The sequence below is a fragment of the Cucumis sativus genome, chromosome 3, assembly GCF_000004075.3.
Source record: "Cucumis sativus cultivar 9930 chromosome 3, Cucumber_9930_V3, whole genome shotgun sequence".
In the NCBI taxonomy this organism is placed as follows: Eukaryota; Viridiplantae; Streptophyta; class Magnoliopsida; order Cucurbitales; family Cucurbitaceae; genus Cucumis; species Cucumis sativus.
This window is the reverse complement of record NC_026657.2, coordinates 982006-1000943: the sequence shown is the minus strand read 5'-3', so window position 1 is coordinate 1000943 and position 18938 is coordinate 982006. Positions and strand designations below refer to the sequence as shown.

At 34.4% G+C, this 18938-nt stretch overlaps 3 protein-coding genes across 5 annotated transcripts; 2 read left to right on the top strand and 1 right to left on the bottom strand.

Moving 5' to 3' along the window:
- Positions 1-1162: 1162 nt before the first annotated feature.
- LOC101207675 lies at positions 1163-3600 on the top strand. Its single transcript, XM_004146142.3, has one exon. The coding sequence runs from the start codon at positions 1331-1333 to the stop codon at positions 3266-3268; it is 1938 nt and encodes a 645-aa protein (XP_004146190.1). The 5' UTR covers positions 1163-1330; the 3' UTR covers positions 3269-3600.
- Positions 3601-5294: 1694 nt separating this feature from the next.
- Positions 5295-9320, bottom strand: LOC101207111 (vacuolar protein sorting-associated protein 25). Its single transcript, XM_004146057.3, has 7 exons — positions 9141-9320; positions 7669-7787; positions 7259-7398; positions 7075-7128; positions 6882-6970; positions 6354-6429; positions 5295-5688 (listed from the first exon to the last, which is right to left on the bottom strand). The coding sequence occupies exons 2-7, from the start codon at positions 7725-7727 to the stop codon at positions 5567-5569; spliced, it is 540 nt and encodes a 179-aa protein (XP_004146105.1). The 5' UTR covers positions 7728-7787; positions 9141-9320; the 3' UTR covers positions 5295-5566.
- Positions 9321-12528: 3208 nt separating this feature from the next.
- Positions 12529-18918, top strand: LOC101207353 (extra-large guanine nucleotide-binding protein 3). 3 transcript variants are annotated; one of them, XM_011652023.2, is made up of 9 exons: positions 12529-12814; positions 13322-14415; positions 14528-14665; positions 15342-15446; positions 15539-15724; positions 16270-16450; positions 16832-17070; positions 17229-17401; positions 18115-18918. In XM_011652023.2, exons 2-9 carry the CDS (start codon positions 13438-13440, stop codon positions 18707-18709), a joined length of 2595 nt encoding a protein of 864 aa, XP_011650325.1. In that variant the 5' UTR covers positions 12529-12814; positions 13322-13437; the 3' UTR covers positions 18710-18918. The 3 variants fall into 3 exon arrangements, with proteins under 3 accessions (XP_011650325.1, XP_011650326.1, XP_031738533.1); XM_011652024.2 differs by having other exon boundaries at positions 12553-12814; positions 13355-14415; XM_031882673.1 differs by lacking the exon at positions 12529-12814 and having other exon boundaries at positions 12843-14415.
- The last annotated feature ends 20 nt before the right edge of the window (positions 18919-18938 follow it).

Below are 18938 nucleotides of genomic sequence, written 5' to 3'. Positions count from 1 at the left end.
GAGAAATTTGAATCTGGATCATCTGGGTTCTCAGTACATACAGGTGTCAATTAAGCTTGTTCGATATATAAAGAGGATTTTGATTGTTCCTACTAGCTTATTCTCTTCCGTTTGGGTCTCCTCAATTTGTTCTTTGTGTTCACTGCTGGTCCATGATTGTGACTTTTAAATGCCATACCAAATCATTCATCAGATCTCTGAATTTGGGAGGTGATTAAAAGATTGGTGATTTTGAAAGAAACTCTTTCTGATTTTGGATTTTCCCCATTAATTCTTTTAGCTTCTTTTTATTATTATTTTGTTTTACTGAAGTTGATGAAACTCGTGTTCTTCTCTTTTTACTGAAGTCGATTTACCATAGGTGAGTTCATCGATCTCTCTCGACCTTCAAATCCAATCATATCTCCACAAAGTACAACATGGTCATATAAGTTGACTAATTATATTATGTTGGATTGTAGACCAACTTGACCTTTTAAGTTTATGGAATCATCAAGAGAAACTAATAATAAAGAGAAACTAATAATTGTATAGATTCAAAAATAAACTCGAGGAATCCTGTCAATTACTAGTTCAAATACTAACATTCTTAAACAAGATAGTTTATATTAGATTATCGCACTAACTTGATTTTATACTTCGAAGTTTATTCAATTTTAGTCTACTTTTAATAACTCTTCAATCTAGTTATTATTTTATTAAAAAATCTCTTATATCGGTAACATTTTATGATATTGTTATCGTTTAATCAATTTTAGTAAAATTAACTTTTAAGATTTATTAAGTTTACACAAGACTAAAATCGAGGAATTGAAAATATATATTAAAATTGAACAAATTTCAAATATATAAAATTAGAATGATGTTATAACTTTTATTATCGGTAAGTTTTATTTTGATATATATGAAGTAAGTATATATGAAGGGAAGGAATCAAACTCTAACGTCGAGATCGGTAATTCAACCTTATGTTAGTTGAGATAAGCAATTCCAAAGATTCCAAGGACGAAAGGGAAAATATATAAAAAATCTTCCAAGGACGAAGGGGAAAATATATAAAAATTGGATTACCCATTGTTGTTATGATACGAGAAAGAGAATTGGAAAGGGTGTGAGCGAAAATTGGACAACTTTACTTTATTGTTCATTTAAAAGTGATATTTAAGGAGACAAATTTCAAAATTAAAAGCCAACTGATTTTTATCTTTTAATAAAACAGAAAATATTACCTTTTTCTTCTTCCTCGGTTCTATTCTGATTTCCGAAGGCGGCGAAATTCGATCGGAACTCCCTCCTCTGCCTCCGCCTCCGCTGCCGCCGTTCTGTGAATATGAATGGAGTAACCGAGGAGAAATCGGAGGCTCGGCGTCTCAGAGAACTGGCAGAGAAGAGGTTTGGAGATTCTAATCTCAAGTCTGCTCTCAAGTACGCCAAGCGAGCTCATCGCCTCGATCCAAACCTTGACGGCGCCGCCGAAATTCTCACTTCCTTTCAGATTCTCCGAGTCGCCGCTGAGTCTCCGGACGACTGGTACCGGATTCTTCAGGTGGAGCCATTCGCTCACATCAACACAATAAAAAAACAGTACAAGAAGCTCGCTCTACTTTTGCATCCGGATAAGAATCCCTATTCCGGCTCCGAGGAGGCGTTTAAGATCGTCGGCGAGGCGTTTCACTTTTTATCCGATAAGGTTAGGAGGAAGGAGTATGATTTGAAGCTTCGGATTCGGATTCAGGACGAGAAGATTGGAGATGCGGCTGTGGAGAGCGAGACGTTTTGGACTGCTTGCTCAACGTGCCGGCTTCTGCATCAATTCGAGAAGAGGTATGTAGAGCATACTCTAGTCTGCCCTAGCTGTAGAAAAAGTTTTAAAGCTGTTGAAGTTGTGTGTAACGAACCTGAGATTAGGGAAATTGGGGTCATGGTTGGGGGTAGAAGGTTGAGGAATTTGAGTTCTAGGCAAAATTTTGGCAGTTTCAAAGGATTAAACGTATCTTTAAATACTGTTCAATGGAAGAGAAATGCTGCAGTGAGTAAGATGTATGGTGAGAAGAAGAAAGGTCTGGAGTCAAATGGAAAGGCTAGTTCCGTAGAAGGTGAAGTTAGAAATGGCGATTTGGAGGAGGGATTTGATGATGATGATGGGATTTGTAGAAGAAGATTAAGAAGTGGGATTATGAGGAAGAAGATGAGTAGTGTTGGTGAGGTTTTGGAGAGGTCTAAGCTAAAGCCTGTAAAAATGGAGGAGGAAATGACTTTGGCTGAGTTGCAGTCTCAAGTGATTCAGAAATCTCGAAAAGAGAAGATGAAACTGAAGTTAAAAGAGGAGGAGGAAGCAGAAGGAGTGAACAAGAGAAAGAAACTGGTTGAGGAGAATGACAATGACGATGAGAGATTAACTTTAAAAGAGATCGAAGGTCTACTACGGATTCGTCGGCAAGAAACATCAAAGAGTGCTGGGTTTTTGGAGAATGCAAAACAAAGGAGTTCCAAGAAGAATGTGAATCTTGAAGCTCAGAAGAAGCAACAAGGACCTTCATGTAATGGTGTTGATTTGGATATGATGGTTGTGGAAGATTCAGATTTTTATGATTTTGACAAGGACAGAATGGAGAGAAGTTTCAAAAAAGGGCAAGTGTGGGCTGTATATGATGATGATGATGGAATGCCAAGGCATTATGGCTTAATTGAAAAAGTTACTGTAAATCCTTTTGAAGTGAAAATGAGTTGGTTGGATGTTCAAAACAATGGAGATGAAAGACTACTTTGTTGGGAGAAGATGGGATTTCATGTATCTTGTGGTAGATTTAAGGTCACTAAAAAAACAACCATTCATTCATTGAACATTTTTTCTCATGTTGTGGATTGTGAAAGAGCAGCAAAGGAAGTCCATAGGATTTATCCTAAAAAGGGATCAGTATGGGCACTTTACAAAGAAGAAGAAGAAGGTTTGGATGCTGAGAAGAGAAGAAACCTTTCAAATAAAGAGAAACGGACTTACGATATCGCGGTGTTTTTAACAACTTACAGTGAGATGCATGGTTTAAGTATGGCTTATCTTGAGAAGGTTAATGGTTACAAGACCATATTCAAGAGAAGGGAGATTGGTTATCATGCTATTAGATGGTTCGAAAAGGACAATATCCGATTATTTTCGCATCAAATTCCTGCTCGGAAGCTTTCTATAGATGATGCTCTTGGGAAACTGAAGGACTGTTGGGAACTTGATCCAGCTTCTCTTCCCTCGGATTTGCTAACCACCTGCTGAAACAAATAGAATCTGAGTGAAAAATTCCCTCCCTGCTTGTGTTCGTTGCTATCTTATTCTTGATAGCCGGCTGGTTTTAGGCGAACTGACTATCTGGTATGTACTCACTACCCATGTAAGTTTAGATAAACAATGCATTATGATTTGTAGCATAAGAGGCATTGTGGTATATAAATCAAGACAGCAGTTTTTGGCCATGGCAGTAGTCTCTTACTATTTCTAATATTGTTTGACAAATATCTGTAGTCTCTCTCTCCCACAGAATTTATGCTTAGGACACAATTTGAATTGAGAAGGTATCATCAATTTCTAAGGATAACGTATTTGATATATTTAACACTGTTTGGTTAGTAGTCTTCTGAAAAAACACAGTTTGGTTATGTAACAAAGGCCTCTTTGGAGTGACTTCGTAAGTGCTTACAGGTTGTTTGCTCTAATAAAAGTAAGTCCAATCTAAATATTAGAACCGGAAAGAAACACTATTTTAGACCCACAAGTTTTTGAGTCTAGTTTTTATTTGACTTCTAGTTTTGAGTCTAATTTCTATTCATTTACCAGATTTCAAGTTCTTACTCTAGTTTCTGTACCATCAATGAAATTGTTTCTTTCACCCAGTAAAAAAAGGTTTCTAGTCTAGTTTCATTTTTGTCTGAAAAATCTTCTCCTTGCCCTTTGTGTGATCGTTCTTGCTACTCGGTAGAATGGTAAAGAATGGCCCTTTAAGGTTTCGTTTTCTTTTTATCTTACAGGAAAAACTAAAAATGGAGGGTAAAAGAAAAAAAAAATAGTTCTTTGATGCATCGATGGAACTCTAGAATTCTAACTAGCTAGAAAAAATCTCTCTCTATCACTTCGAGGAAAATCTTGTTAGTTTTAAGTGTCTGAAATTTGTGGGAGTATAGACCTTCTCTCTTTCCTTGAAACAAGCATGTTTGTAAAGTAACCATTCCCTTTAGTTTAGTTTCGAAAAACTTGTTCTCAGATTAGCGTCATTTCGTGCTACCGACAGCCTAGAACCTGCCTAGAACCTATCAATCTTCGAATTTTGTCACCTCACCTTGCTGCCTTGGAGTGGATTTGGAATTTTTTTCATAGATGTCTCTCTTTCCGGTGAGGTTAAAGGTAGTAAGGGGGAAATTAGAGTGTTGGAGGATCAGAGCATTTGGTAGGGGTTGTGGTCTTGTGGCTGCAGGAACAGTGGTGGAAGTAGGGAGGGAAGGCCGTGTGTGGGTGATATTCACTTTTTTTTTTTTTTGTATGTGTAGCAAAATTTTCTTTTTAGAAAAGAAAAGAAAATAATTTTGTATTATTTATTTGTTACTATGATTATTATTATTATTTCTAATTGAAGGGGATGTATGAAAATATATATGGATAGGATAAGTCATTTCTAAAATACTAAGATACTATATGTTTAAAGTGTATTTAGGATATAGATGAATTTAACATAAATATACTAGACGCAATTCATTAATCCATGAAAAGTCGTAAAATGTCGAATTAATGACACTGGTACCAAACATTGAGGTGCAGTCGTAAAATGTCAAATTAATGACACTGGTACCAAACATTGAGGTGCGATACAAAATATCGGAGTATAATAACCAATAGAATGCATAGGGTTATATTTTTACGAGCTTTGGCGGGAACTCAAAAGTGATGATAATGATCATATCATTCTAAGATTTGGGGTTTTTTATTTATTAGATGAGTTACTCATCTTTTAATTTAAATAGGTCAACATTAAAACAAGTATGTCTTATCTCTTGCTATATACATCAGCATAAAAGCAAACACGTCAAATTGCATGTCAATATAAGTCTAGTGCACTTTTAAAACTCATACATATTCGTCAAGACTTGAAAGTTGAAAAGGTAAATTTTACCCTAAAATTTCTATAATTTTATTTTTAAAAAAATTAAACACATCTCATAAACCAATCCAAATAACAGGAGGATTATATGATTGTTTTTAGTTCTTTTTTCAACAATGCACAACAAATATTTTCCAAAGCACTCGCGAAAAAAGGATGAAAATATATGTCGCTGGGTCGATATATCTGTAAGTTTAAGACCTTAATATCAATATCGACATCAATATTTTAATCCTCACTCCCAAGCTTAGGTCCTTTTAAGTTCAATTGGGAGGTCCACTTGGTTACATTCAATGAACTGCACCAAGAACCTATAATCCCATCAATCCCAGTTGGAATTGGGGGGAAACTAAATGAAAAGTTGCATTTAGAAGTGTTGAAAAAAGAAAGATTGGCAGTCAATGTGAATAATAAACATTGGTAGTTTATACAGAGAATTTAATGCCTTCATCATCTGTCGAAGAACCTTTGAAAATTGCAAGCTTCCCCTTTTGTTCAAGTAGCTTCAATGCTCTCATTAATATCGTACGATCAATCCCTTCAAGCTCTGATTTATAAAACACAAAACCAAATAACTCTTTTCTTACAAATTATAATGAAGCAAAATTGCTGTTTCAAGATATGGTAATGTTTAAGCACAAAACAGCTACGTAGTTTTGCAGAAAGCAAGCATATATTGTCTCTACAACAGATCTGGTGAGGAAATGTTTACGTAAAATCTTTTACATTAAGTTTTAGTTCAACAAAAAGTAAGGTATGGCCTGGGGGGCTCAAAGAGAAGTACATGTCAACTATAGCTACGCTGTGCTCATGGCAAATAACAAATATACATCATCACTCTACTTATACGTTTCTAACAACGTTTAACGCAACAAATGTGAGGTATGAAGATATTACATGTCAATTAAGGCTGAGCTAATGAATTTGTATACACAAATTGGCTAAAAAAGATAAACTATGAACTGTCCCTTGTTTCAAGAATGTCCTTATTCTATCAAAAGCTATACAGTGTGCAATAAATGTTTTAATATCACCTTTGGGAACACATTCAGAAACATATAAAATGGCACTAACGAGAACATAAAATAAATAAAATATATTAACATATTTAAAAAGTGAAATGATCAGCAGTTTAATCTCATTATTTCATTCCATTAATTATCATCGAAAGGTGGGCATTTAGTACCTTGAGAACATAAGCAAAGAAAGTACCTGTTCCTCTAGATTCAACTCCTGAACGTATTTCCTCGACTGTCATAACACTATCTTCAAGTCCATTATTTTTCACCTATTTATTAAGAAACAATTTAAGCATAACGAATTTTCAAAGCACTTCTGATTTCTATCAAAAAACTTGTGGAATTTTACCTACTTCTTTCAATGGAATTAAGCAACTTTTACTCTTTCAAAATCATTTCAAACTTACTGATAACTATGGCAGTTAAAATGGTATTTGGTTAAGTAATAAATTCAGTCTCTTAATTTAACTTTTGAAACTTGTGCCTATTTGGACCTTGAACTTTCAAATTTACAAATTTAGACTCCGAACCTTTGATTTAGAGTTCCATTAGCATAAATCCAAATTTACACCTAATGGATCGCATAATTTTTAACATTTTCAAAATTTTCAAGGATCTATGAAACTTAGAATTGAACTAAGACCTATTGGACATTTTTTAAAGTTCAAGGACAAATAGACCAAAAATTTGAGACTAATTTAACCAAAGTAATTAGTCTTACAAAGTGCAAAATGATGTCAGCCCAATCTTGAATCCGGTGCCATAAAATAAGGCATTTCCTATGTCCTTTATCCAGCCATTCTGCACGACCTATAAGGACCATTAAAATGAACACGTATCAGTTTTTTTCCCCATGAAAGAGAATGGGAACTGTAAACAGATAGAATTATCGAACTAAACAAGCAGGCCCTAACCATCTGAAACTAAAGCTGAGATAAAAGCTTGTCTAGCTTCATGACTGAGAGATCCTGTAGCATCACAACCACGCTATAAAATACATCAAACAACTGAAACAGTAATACAAAGCTATGCAACTGAGTCTAAAACACAAAAAGGTTTTAACACCCAATTAGGACCAAAAAAGGCCATGAAATTTACTTTCAATCACAGAATTTGAAAATAGAGGAAAGTCCTCTTCAAGTCCAATGACAAATATCTTTTGCGTTCGGCAGTAATCAAGGATAAGTTCCTTCCAAAGTTGAATTTGCTTCTCACGGGTGTCCCTCACTGGTTGCAAACTGAGATGACATGCAATAAAAAGGTTATATATGCAACTGAAGACAAGTGAAACAATCAACATTCCGGTAAGGTACAACTAGCACATTCGTATATATGAGGCTGGTGGGAAAATTATAGGTTGTAAATACTGTATCCTGTTAGTTTTCTTCACTTAGGAAATTGTCGACAAAACCAAGATATCAACATCATCAGAAATTGACTCACACAGCTTACAAGTTGCTAATAATGATGTAAAAAGAATAATAAATGAAACAGATGGTGAACATTACGTGAAATATGGAGGATAATTGAAGAAATGCGGTAGCTTGAAATCTCCCAATTTCTGCATCTTCTCTATTGTGTCCTCTGGAAGTGAGTTGAGTTCTATGGAAGCATCTTATCTCTAGAACTGAGAAATTTCAGAAAGAAATTTAAAGATAAAATGAAGAGACAAAAGAACGCAGAGATTCATAAATGATACGATGACACTAGAGACTTGCAAACTAATAAAACCTTGTCATTAAAGAACTATATAAACTTGTTATGAACTGCAAGTTGCTTTCCTCTTCTAATTTTATCCTGTACCCGATTATGATAGCAAACGAACACGTCAAAATAGAATCAAGTTTTCGTGTTCTATGAATCAGATCAGTGGTGAGAACCGAACAATAAATTTCATCTGATGAAGCTATTTCTAAAAAACATCAAATGGCATGAAAACTTCACAGTAACAGGATACAAGACTGAAAAAGACCATAATATCAAGTCTGACTTTGTTGGAAGACAAGAGATCCATGATTGAGCACCACCTCTTGGGGTCTATATAGTTAACATGTAAAAGAACCCCATTTGATCCATTTGGTTCTTGAAAATTGCGCCTAATTTCTCCCCCATTTCTTTACATGGTAGTTCAATTCAAAAAACAAAACCAAGTGTTTGCTTTGACTTGGGTTTGAAAACATTTGTAAAAGGAATATAACAAACCAAAGAAATCCAAAAGTAAAAGAAGTGACTATAAGTTTAATTTTCAATGATAAAAAACCAAACCAAGAGATTGAACTGGCTATCAAATAGGGGCTGAGGAACTACTTAAACATGCAAAATTGTTGAAGAAACACTGAACAACTTCATGACTAGCATGCTATTGCCTACAGTAAAATGGCTTGTGAAATTAATCGAGGCAAGATTTCACAGAACTTCAGGAGGATTTGAAATTGAAAAAAGTGCTGTAAAGAACATTTTTGGAAGAAATTGAACAACTACTCCTAAACTACTCAAATGTTTTAGAATATCCATGATCACTTTAAATCCTCTAATCAAAACACTACAAACAAAACACACTCCATGATTCGAAAGTCATCCCAATCTCATTATTACATCTGTAAGAAAATCATAATCATCGATCTAATGATTGAAAATGAAAAATTAAGACACAGAACCAACGATGCGCAGAGAAAACGAGATTTAGTGACTCAAATTTTCAAAGTTAAAAAAGTGCAGTAATCAAATCCAGCCGTGTTCGAAATGATTGACCGCCTGATTTCAGGGTAAGAGAAAACGATAAACTGAGAAATCAAAACTCAAGAATCGACTTCCAAATCCTTCACAGGATCTTGATTCAGCTGAATGTCGAAAACGCTGAAGTTCCAGAGTTCCCGTGTGATCACAATCTTCAAATGGCGTGTTTCGATATTCAGATCAAACAACGCTGAGCGATCGTAGATGGAAGTGAAGAGAGGGTAAAGGAACAAATGAATAATACCTAAATCGTGTTTGTCGCCGCCGTTCGATTGCCGTCAACCGGAGTTCGTGCCACTCGGTATTCGCGGGGAGTGAACGTTGCGAGAGTGAGGAAGAAGGAGACTAAGGTGAGGGTTTTCTTTTTGCCGGGTAGACAACGAACATTAACGAAGGAAGAAAATATTCGTTTTTCAAAGCTTTTATCTAAACTCTCATTATAGAAGCAATTTTGTGACTTTAAAAAAAATTTGTGGATGTTAGATATTTTATCCATAAATTCATAAAATTCAAATTTCGATACATGTTTATCCTCGACCGTTTGCTTAGGATTCTAACCTCACCCATTAGCAACTAAACATGAAGGATGTGTTAGTTGTGGGACTTAACCTAATACCTTATAGCGCAAGCTCATGATGTCCATGCACCACTTGTGTTAAAGTTTTTGAATACCTACCTAATAGGATTCATGCTAATGTTCTTCACTTTGCATTGAATTAATCTGCATGCTCATTTGCTTGTGTAGAATCCATTCATCCGTGACATGTCAAGTTTTGAATGTTTATTTAAATAAAAATATCCAAAAGGCTAAACTCAACCTTTTGTTACAAAAGGTATAGAAAAAAATTTCAATGTCAAAATTCATGATAAAAAAAAAAAGTATAATTTTTAGTGATATACTTTTTTGGCATTTAGCTACAAAAGTTGGCTTTAGGCAATGTGCTTAAATTTAGAAGAAATGGAGGACATAAATGAAATGAAAAAACAAAAAGAAAGAAAGAAAGAGAGAGGATTTGGCATAGAGGAAAGGACAGAAAGTTTAATACAATAAAATAGAGAGGGGCCAATTGGCAATAAATAAATAAGTCAATAAGTTTTAAACCAAATCCAATAATTATTTTCTGCACTCCCTTCTTCCTTTTATATGAAATGAATAATACAACAAAAACAATATTATGAAATTTTTAAAAAACATTTGCACCATAAAAAACAATTTTTTTTTTTTTAAAAAAAACTCATAGATTTGGGATGAAAATTATCCCACTGAATACATACACATTAGTTATATTCTTCTAAACGATTGTATATTACAATTTAAATGAATCATCTATGATCGTTTAGGTTATGATACTTGATAGCGTTGTTCTTTTTAAATGTCGAAAAAAATGCTTAAACTTTAAACATGTCAACCATGACAAGCAATCGTATTAATTATGGTAAACGATCGTATTAACTATGGTAATTGATTGTTTATATTATGTCACATCATCATTTAATTCGTTTTAAACGATAGGAAAAAAAACTTTAAATTTAAACAATAGTATAAACGACATATTATTTAAAATGATATTTAAAAAAATTTTTATTTTAGAAATATAAATAAAAAAACATTTTAATGAACTCTTTTAAATAGATAAATGAAAATATTTAAAAGACCTGATAATTTTTGTTAGCCATAAATATTTTTGTATTTTGTTACTTAAATTAACAAAATATTATTTATGTATTTTTGCTTTTTAACTCTGATTAAAAGGGAAAAAGAACCTCAGACGTGAAGGGTCCCACCTCCACACTTAATTACTGCCCTCCACGTGGTTATCATTAAAATCACCTCCTCGGGGGCTCCCACCTCACCCTTCATTATTAAAAATGTTAGCAAACATTCAAATTTACGACTCTCAACTATTAACTAATAAATAAAGAAAAATTACAGCAAATATAGTATAAATATAATAGGAGCGTTTTTAAAAATAGTAAGATAAATTAAAATATTTATAGTTATAACAAAATTTTGAATTCTATCGTCAACCGTCTTCTATCTATAACATATCAGTGATAGTAGATATTTTGTAAAATCTAATATTCTTTTAAAAATTTTCAATATAAAAATTATTAATCACTTATTTTTTAAAAAAATTATAAGTTTGCCATTCACAATTATGGTTGATATTGATAGCATCATTTTTTCTAATTTTCTTTTCATGATGCAAAATTTATCAAAATAAAACAAATAGTGAGGTTGGAAATTAAAAAAAAAAAGTATGAAACCTTTTTTAAAATAGAAAAATAAATTAGAGTATTTATAAGCTATCCCAAAAATTTGAATTTTATTTCTATTACAACTTATAATATTGTTTACTTTTTAAAATTCTTTAAAAAAATATTGGCGTGAAAGTTTAACGTTACCGTTACCGTGAGAATGGAGATGATTGGCCACGCTCTTCGAAGTGCTTTTGAAACAGCAATTCCACGTAACTTACAAATATCTTGGTCGTGTCCGCATTTATTTACACGCTCTTCAGAGGCGCGTGGATAAAAAAACTTCATCATCCCATCACCAACTCAATATTATTATTATTATTATTTAAAAACCAATAGATTAGTTTTGTTTTTTATTTTTTTTACAATAATAGATTAAAAATTTGGATGACTTATGTATGGGACCCACACTCTATATCTTTATGTAGACATAATAAAAATTTCCACTACCTCTCTTTTTAATCCATCTATTTTTTTTTTTCTTTTTGTAGATAATGTCACCATTGAATGTATGGATGGAAATATGGTAAAAAAAGAAAAGTATGCTATTTTAAAATTTGCTTGAAATGCTTAGACTAAATCGTACAACATAATGCCAACACAAATGTGTCTTAGTTAGTATAAGTTATGGTTATCAACTTTAGTTTAATTTCTCCAATTTATATACTATAAAATATATAATCAATGTTAGAATACGCTTTAATTAACATAGTTCTATGAATTATTTCTTTCACTAAAAATTATATATGATTAAAATAATTAGCAATCGTAATTAAGATTACAATAAACATTACGATAATAGATATAGTTTGAGAGTATATTGTTAAGAATTAAACATATCTCTATTAAGAGAGTATAATAAAAGCAAGGTAATTAAATGCAATGGAATTAATTTTAGGTTATAGATTTACGTATGGTTACAATAGTAAGTTTAATTCAATGATAGTTGACACCATCTTCTGTCCTAAAGTCGATAATTATTATATTTAAAAGATTAGTGTCAACGTCAACATAATTTATTATATAAATATGTATACATATATTAATTAATTTATCTATAAATAATCAAATAAACAAATACCCATCCATATGTTAATGTGTACATAAATTAGAATGTTTGATATCAACAATAAAACTTAATCAATATATTAAAATATCTCTCATAAACAGAAGTAGAAAAACAATGTATTAATCTCAAGATATTATTAGATCTATAGGTAAGAAAAAAAAAAGCAATTCTATAATGAATGAAGATTGTATTAATATATACGTAAAATGAAAATATTTGTTTAAGATTAGAGTTTTGGACATTAGTGTAAAAACCTTGATTAAGACATCTGGCGAAAATTGGTAAAGAGCCTAAAATTTCTGACTCGTCTTACTCCCATTGCTCTCTGCTTGGATTTCACCATTTTTGTTATCTTTCTTTTCTCTGTACTCTATTTCTCTCTCTCTTCAATAGCATTCGTCTTTTCTCTCGTCCATGGTGGTGGGTTTCGCAGAGGCTTTGCCTTTTGGGTTCCAAAAGCCTCAATCAAACCTCAAAAAGCCGCTTCTGGTGCTTTACAATCTCCACGATTCGCTTTCATTTTGTCACTTTCCCTATCTACTTGCCATTTGACTCTCTCTAAAAGTGAAACTCGTTTACTCTTCAAAAGGGTATTTCTCTCTTTCTCTCTCTATCTCTTTTCCCCCCTTTTTTTTCATTTCCTATGTTTATCTGCTAAAATAGTCTTCGCTTTGAATATTTGATTCTTGTAGTGGTTTTGTTTGCCCGTGCTTCTTTTTATCTTTTTGTTTGTTTATAGTTTGTTTGACTCTGATTTTTTCAACTCTAATTGGATTCTAGAGGTGGGTTTGTTTGCCTTTTCAAGCTTTTGAAAAATATTGTTTGATTTGCGTTCTGGGTGTCCTGATTTTGACTGTAAACCTTTTGATCGAAAACTTTGATTAAAGGGGTTTTCTGATTTTGAACCTTTCTTAGTATCCTAAAAGTTCGGTCAAGTTTTTCTTATTCAAAATTTTGAGTTTGATGTCTGCCATTGATGTAATTTGGTTGAACTAAGAGCCAACAATCCAGGGCTCTGACGAGTGTTTTTTTTTTGTTTTCTTTGTGTTTGTATCTCTTGCTGACAATTTCTGCGATTGTCTTTGTTGATTACGAAGATGATTCAGCTTTACTTATGGATGCTGTTCTAGGGGACTATACGTAAAACGAGAGTTCTTCTGTCTCAAAAGTGTCCAGCTTCTGGATTTAGTGCTCTGGTTGTAAATCTAGCAATATGTCGGTTGAATCAGAAAGAAGGGAGGAAGAGAACTGGAGGGAGTTGGTGAAGAAGATGCTCCCACCTGGAGCATCTCTCCCTGAAAGTGCTAGCGATCTGGATTACTCTATAGCTATGGAATACGAGGGTCCACCAGTAGTCTATGATGTTCCAAGAGTTGAACCCCTTGATGTACATCCTCATTCAATTCCAGTTGCTGAACCTTTATCTGAATCCCAAAGGTCAATTGCAAATAACGGCCCCCCAACAATCGAACCAATTCCTTTGCCAGTCTCTCGAATCGTTGGAGTCACAAGTCCACCTACTCAGAGTCCAAGAGTATCAGGAAGTTCAGAATCTGTAGTATCTGTCTTGCAAAACCATGATTTTTCTTCAGCTTCACCTTCTGCCTCCCCAGCTTCAGTTCACAACCCTACTAATAATCAGCCTAAACAAGTAGTTATTGATGCGAGGAGAGCACCTGTTGTCACTTTCAATACTGACAACTCCAATCGTAAAGAACTTAGCGTCGAGAAGCAAGTGTATCCAGAATATGTAGGAGTTTCAAAAGAGAAAAAGAAAAAGAAAAGTAGGGTCTGTTATAGGTGTGGGAAAGGAAAGTGGGAAACAAAGGAGTCATGTCTAGTTTGTGATGCCAAGTATTGCAGCAATTGTGTGCTTAGGGCTATGGGATCAATGCCTGAAGGGCGTAAATGTGTCACTTGCATCGGTGATCCCATAGACGAATCTAAGAGGTCAAAATTGGGCAAGCATTCGAGGGTCTTGTCTCGACTACTTAGTCCTTTGGAAGTGAAGCAAATTATGAAAGCTGAGAAAGAATGTCCTGCTAATCAACTTCGCCCAGAGCAGCTGATTGTAAATGGATTACCCCTAAGGTCCGAAGAGATGGCAGAATTACTTGGATGCCCTCTTCCTCCACAGAAATTGAAACCTGGGAGATATTGGTACGACAAAGAGTCTGGTCTCTGGGGAAAGGTAACTATAATTTACTGGTGTTAGCTTTTTTTATGTGTATTTAGTGAATGGCCATTTGACCTTTGTCTCCGGAACTAGAACTTTATGAAGTATTTTTGTGTTGGTCTGACAGGAAGGAGAAAAGCCAGATAGAATCATTAGTTCAAACTTAAGTTTCACTGGAAAACTTAGCCCCCATGCAAGCAATGGAAACACTGAAGTTTACATCAATGGTCGAGAAATCACTAGACTCGAATTAAGGGTGCTTAAGGTACACCTTTTGGCTTTGTAAACCAGAACGTAGACATTCTAATTCTCTTTGTTTTTGGTTTTTTGTTTTTTTTTTGTTTTTTTTGCTTTTGAGGCTTTAACTAATGACTTTTTCATATCACATAGAGTGGCCACATCAGAGCTTGCCCACCAATATAGGGTAAATAAAAGTTACCAAAATCCCCATAGAGAGTGTATGTCATTATGGGAGGGAAAAATGATTCTCTAAAGAGTTTTACGTGGTGATGCAAAAAGTCTGGAAGAGTTCATTAGCCCCTCTCCAACCTAATAGTTTGGGGATCCGTGCCCAACAAAAGCCTCTGAAAGGAGAAAATTTTGGAACTACCATAATGTAGCTGTCATTTTCATGACTGTCAAAGCCATGGTGAAAAATGATTTTTTTTCCTCTCATGCATCCAATGGTCATAAAAGTAAGAGCTACATTGTGGTCAATTCAACCGATTAGTTCCTCTTTTTTTTTCCTCCTGGAAAAGCTCCTCTTATTAAGTAAAATTGATTTTGTTTCATTGGCTTCCTTGCTAAACTAAAAGCATCTTGATGTCTACTCACATACAAAAAAAGAAAGAAAGAAAAACTACGAACTTGATTTTCTTTAGATGTTAAATGGCTTGTGGTTTCTGCTACAACTAGACATATTCAATCTGTTGTTTTTTCAGTTGGCAAACGTACAATGCCCACGTGACACACATTTTTGGGTCTACGACGACGGTCGCTATGAGGAAGAAGGTCAAAACAATATCAGAGGAAATATTTGGGAGAAGGTGAACATAAAATCCTTTGAATGAAGTCTAACCTACACGCCAAGTTTATCCTTTTGATATAAAGAACCTTATTTATGCTTTGATTGAGGCAGGCTTCAACACGCTTTGTTTGTGCTTTGTTCTCATTGCCCGTGCTACATGGTCAACCACCTCATGGAGTGAGAGAAGAGGCTAGCAATTATACAACAGTCCCCAATTTCTTTGAGCAACAAAAGAGGATTCAGAAACTTCTTCTCATTGGGATTGAAGGCTCTGGAACTAGCACTATCTTTAAGCAGGTAAACACGTCATCATTAGTGTTGTTATAAATCAGTTTATCTCTTCCTTAGACCTTTCAATCTTTCCCGTTTTATACCGCAAGTTTGAAACCATGTACCATAACTTAATATAGGCTTGGAACGTCCTTGGTGTTTGTGTGGGTGGGGGGGGGGACTTGGGGGGAGGGTTGTTGTAACTTGTAAGTGTGTCCCAAGAAAGAAAATTACTTATATCAGTGCTTTTTTAAAGAGTTCTCAGAAAATTCTAAGTTTTACTTTTTTTAAATTTTGGGATACATACAATAGAGTTGAAGTCTTCCTGTGTCAATTGATCTACGAATGTGGATGGAATATATATAAATGCATGGGCCGCCTAGAAGGCGAGAGGCCTTTTTTGTTCGTGGTTGGGGGACGAAAGATTTTATCTTGCAATTATAAGGTTGTCACTGGGAGGGAATTTATCTCTGTGAAGGTTGTGGTTGTTGCAAAGGAAATGGCCTCAATCGTGTTTATTAGAAATGAAACATTCCGATCCACTATCTTCAATGTTTACCTCTTTTGTTCAGGGAAAATTTTTGTATGGGAACAGATTTAATGAAGAAGAACTGCAAGACATCAAACTAATGATTCAGAGTAATATGTACAAATATCTTAGCATCTTACTAGATGGTCGAGAACGCTTTGAGGAGGAGATCATAAACCGGAAAAAGGCTTCAATTTCACAGGGGGATCAAGCTCTTGAAACTGGTAATTTTTTCAATGCCAAATTCATTGGATTTATGGTTAGATAAGCCTAGAGGGTCTGGAAAGGGTTGAATTTGGGAAAATTGCAAAACTGCGAACTATTTAAAAAAATTCCTTTAGATAAGAGAGAAATCTCTCCTTAAAAAAATGTATTTTTCACTCTTTAAAAGAGTCTTTATCTCCCATCTAACAGATACCCAATTCTATGAAAGTTTGAAGGTCTAAATTTTACGATTTTGAGTTGATGGTTGAAATTAATGATGAGTGGTGTATGCAATATGGTCTCTTAGTTTGAGTTGTGAAAAGTTTTTCCACCCTCTTTCATTGTCACTTTTGATTAAATTTTATTCATTCTTCTCCAATTACAAAATTTTATTTCCACAGATGGAGAGAAGGAAGCTAGTGAAAGCATATATTCCATCAATCCGAAGTTGAAACATTTTTCCGATTGGCTCCTCGATATCATTGCCACTGGAGATTTGGATGCATTTTTCCCTGCTGCAACTCGTGAGTATGCTCCATTAGTTGAAGAGTTATGGAAGGACCCTGCAATCCAGGAAACTTACAAGAGAAAAAGTGAGCTACACTTTCTTCCCGATGTTGCGGAGTACTTCTTAAGCAGGGTAATCCATCACACCCTAATCAATTTCTTAACTGTTATACTCGATTTTTAAAAAAAATCAGAATGGTTCTATTGGAGAGAACGCCATCTGCCATCATGTGTCAACTTTTTTGATTGAATTATCTGGGGAGATTGCTTAGAATTTGTGATTGTTTGCAGGCAGTGGAGGTTTCAAGTAACGAATACGAACCTTCGGATAGAGATATCCTGTATGCAGAAGGGGTAACCCAAGGGAATGGATTGGCTTTCATGGAATTTTCACTTGATGATCGGAGTCCAATGTCCGAGACCTATACCGACAATCTCGAAGCTCCACCCCCACCTCTCACTAGGTAATATATTTTCTCGTTCTGCATATTGATTTGTGGATGTGAGATAAAAGCTCTTAACTTTAGGATAAATACTTGAATAATAACTATAAGTTGTTTTTTTTGTCTGTTTTTGGGAGGAAAGTTGCATGCCTTCAATAGAGTTTCTTCATGAGGCAAGCTGATAAATTATCGAGAGAAGTTAGTGAGAGAGGTTCATAGAGAGAGAAGTTAGTGAAAGAAATTGTGTATAGAGCGGAATTAGGGAATGAATGAAATGTCTAAGCCTAGAATTGTCTATAGAAGTGTTTCTGAAAGCATCTATCAACTCCTTGTTTTGTAAGTACTTGGGAGTGTTTTGACTCCTGGAAAAGGCTTCTAAATTCATAGCCTCATTTAAATACTTCAGTTAAAAAGTACTTTTAAATTTTTAATCCTCTAAAGGCATGTTTGGTAGTGATTTTCATAATCACTCCAAAAAAAAATTATTATTCAAAATCAATTCTAACCGTATGAAAAATGCATTTAGAAATTAAAAATAAAATAAAATAATCATGAATTAATTTTGAGAAAAGTGGTTTTTAACTCTTTCAAAATGATTCTCAAGCTTGCACTAGGTCGTTGACTTGGTTTCTATCTATTGTACAGATATCTTATTGATTGGTGGATTTTGTTTCCCTTCAATGTGTGTGTTTCTTTTTCAGCAATCTGAATCTTGGTTTCTATCTATTGTACAGATATCAGCTTATAAGAGTAAGTGCCAAGGGGATGAATGAAGGGTGCAAGTGGGTTGAGATGTTTGAAGATGTTCGAGTCGTCGTCTTTTGTGTTGCTCTTAGTGATTTTGATCAGATGTCTCTTGCCCCAGAAGGTAGTGGCAGCGGAAACCTATTACAAAACAAGATGATGCAGAGCAAGGAGCTTTTTGAGACGATGGTCCGACACCCTTGCTTCAAAGATACCCCATTTGTATTGATACTCAACAAGTACGATCTCTTTGAGGAGAAAGTAAATCGGGGCTCATTGAATGTTTGTGAATGGTTTAACGATTTCAGCCCCGTGCGACCATTGCATAGCAACCAGTCACTATCTCATCAAGCTTACTACTATGTAGCTATGAAATTCAAAGATCTTTATCAATCCATTACGGGTCGTAAGCTATTCGTGTGGCAAGCTAGAGCAAGGGACCGAGTGACTATTGACGAGGCATTCAAGTATATAAGAGAAGTTGTCAAGTGGGATGAGGAGAAAGAGGAGAACTACTATGGAGGACCCGAAGATTCCTTTTACAGCACAGATGTGAGCTCATCTCCATTTGTTAGACAACAATGATATTTCTAGTACTACTTTCATAGATAATATCAAAAGGAAGCCCAAAAGAGAAAATATGCTTCCCTTACATCTACTTTCCTCCTTGAATAAGGCGATTCTTGCAATTTTTTTTTCAAGTTTTGATTTGTACTTGGGCAATAGCAAGCTTAAATCCCAATGTTCTCCATATTCATGTTCAAAAGGAAGTGAAATGTTGGATTTATGTTGTAGAAGGATGTCTTGTAATTTT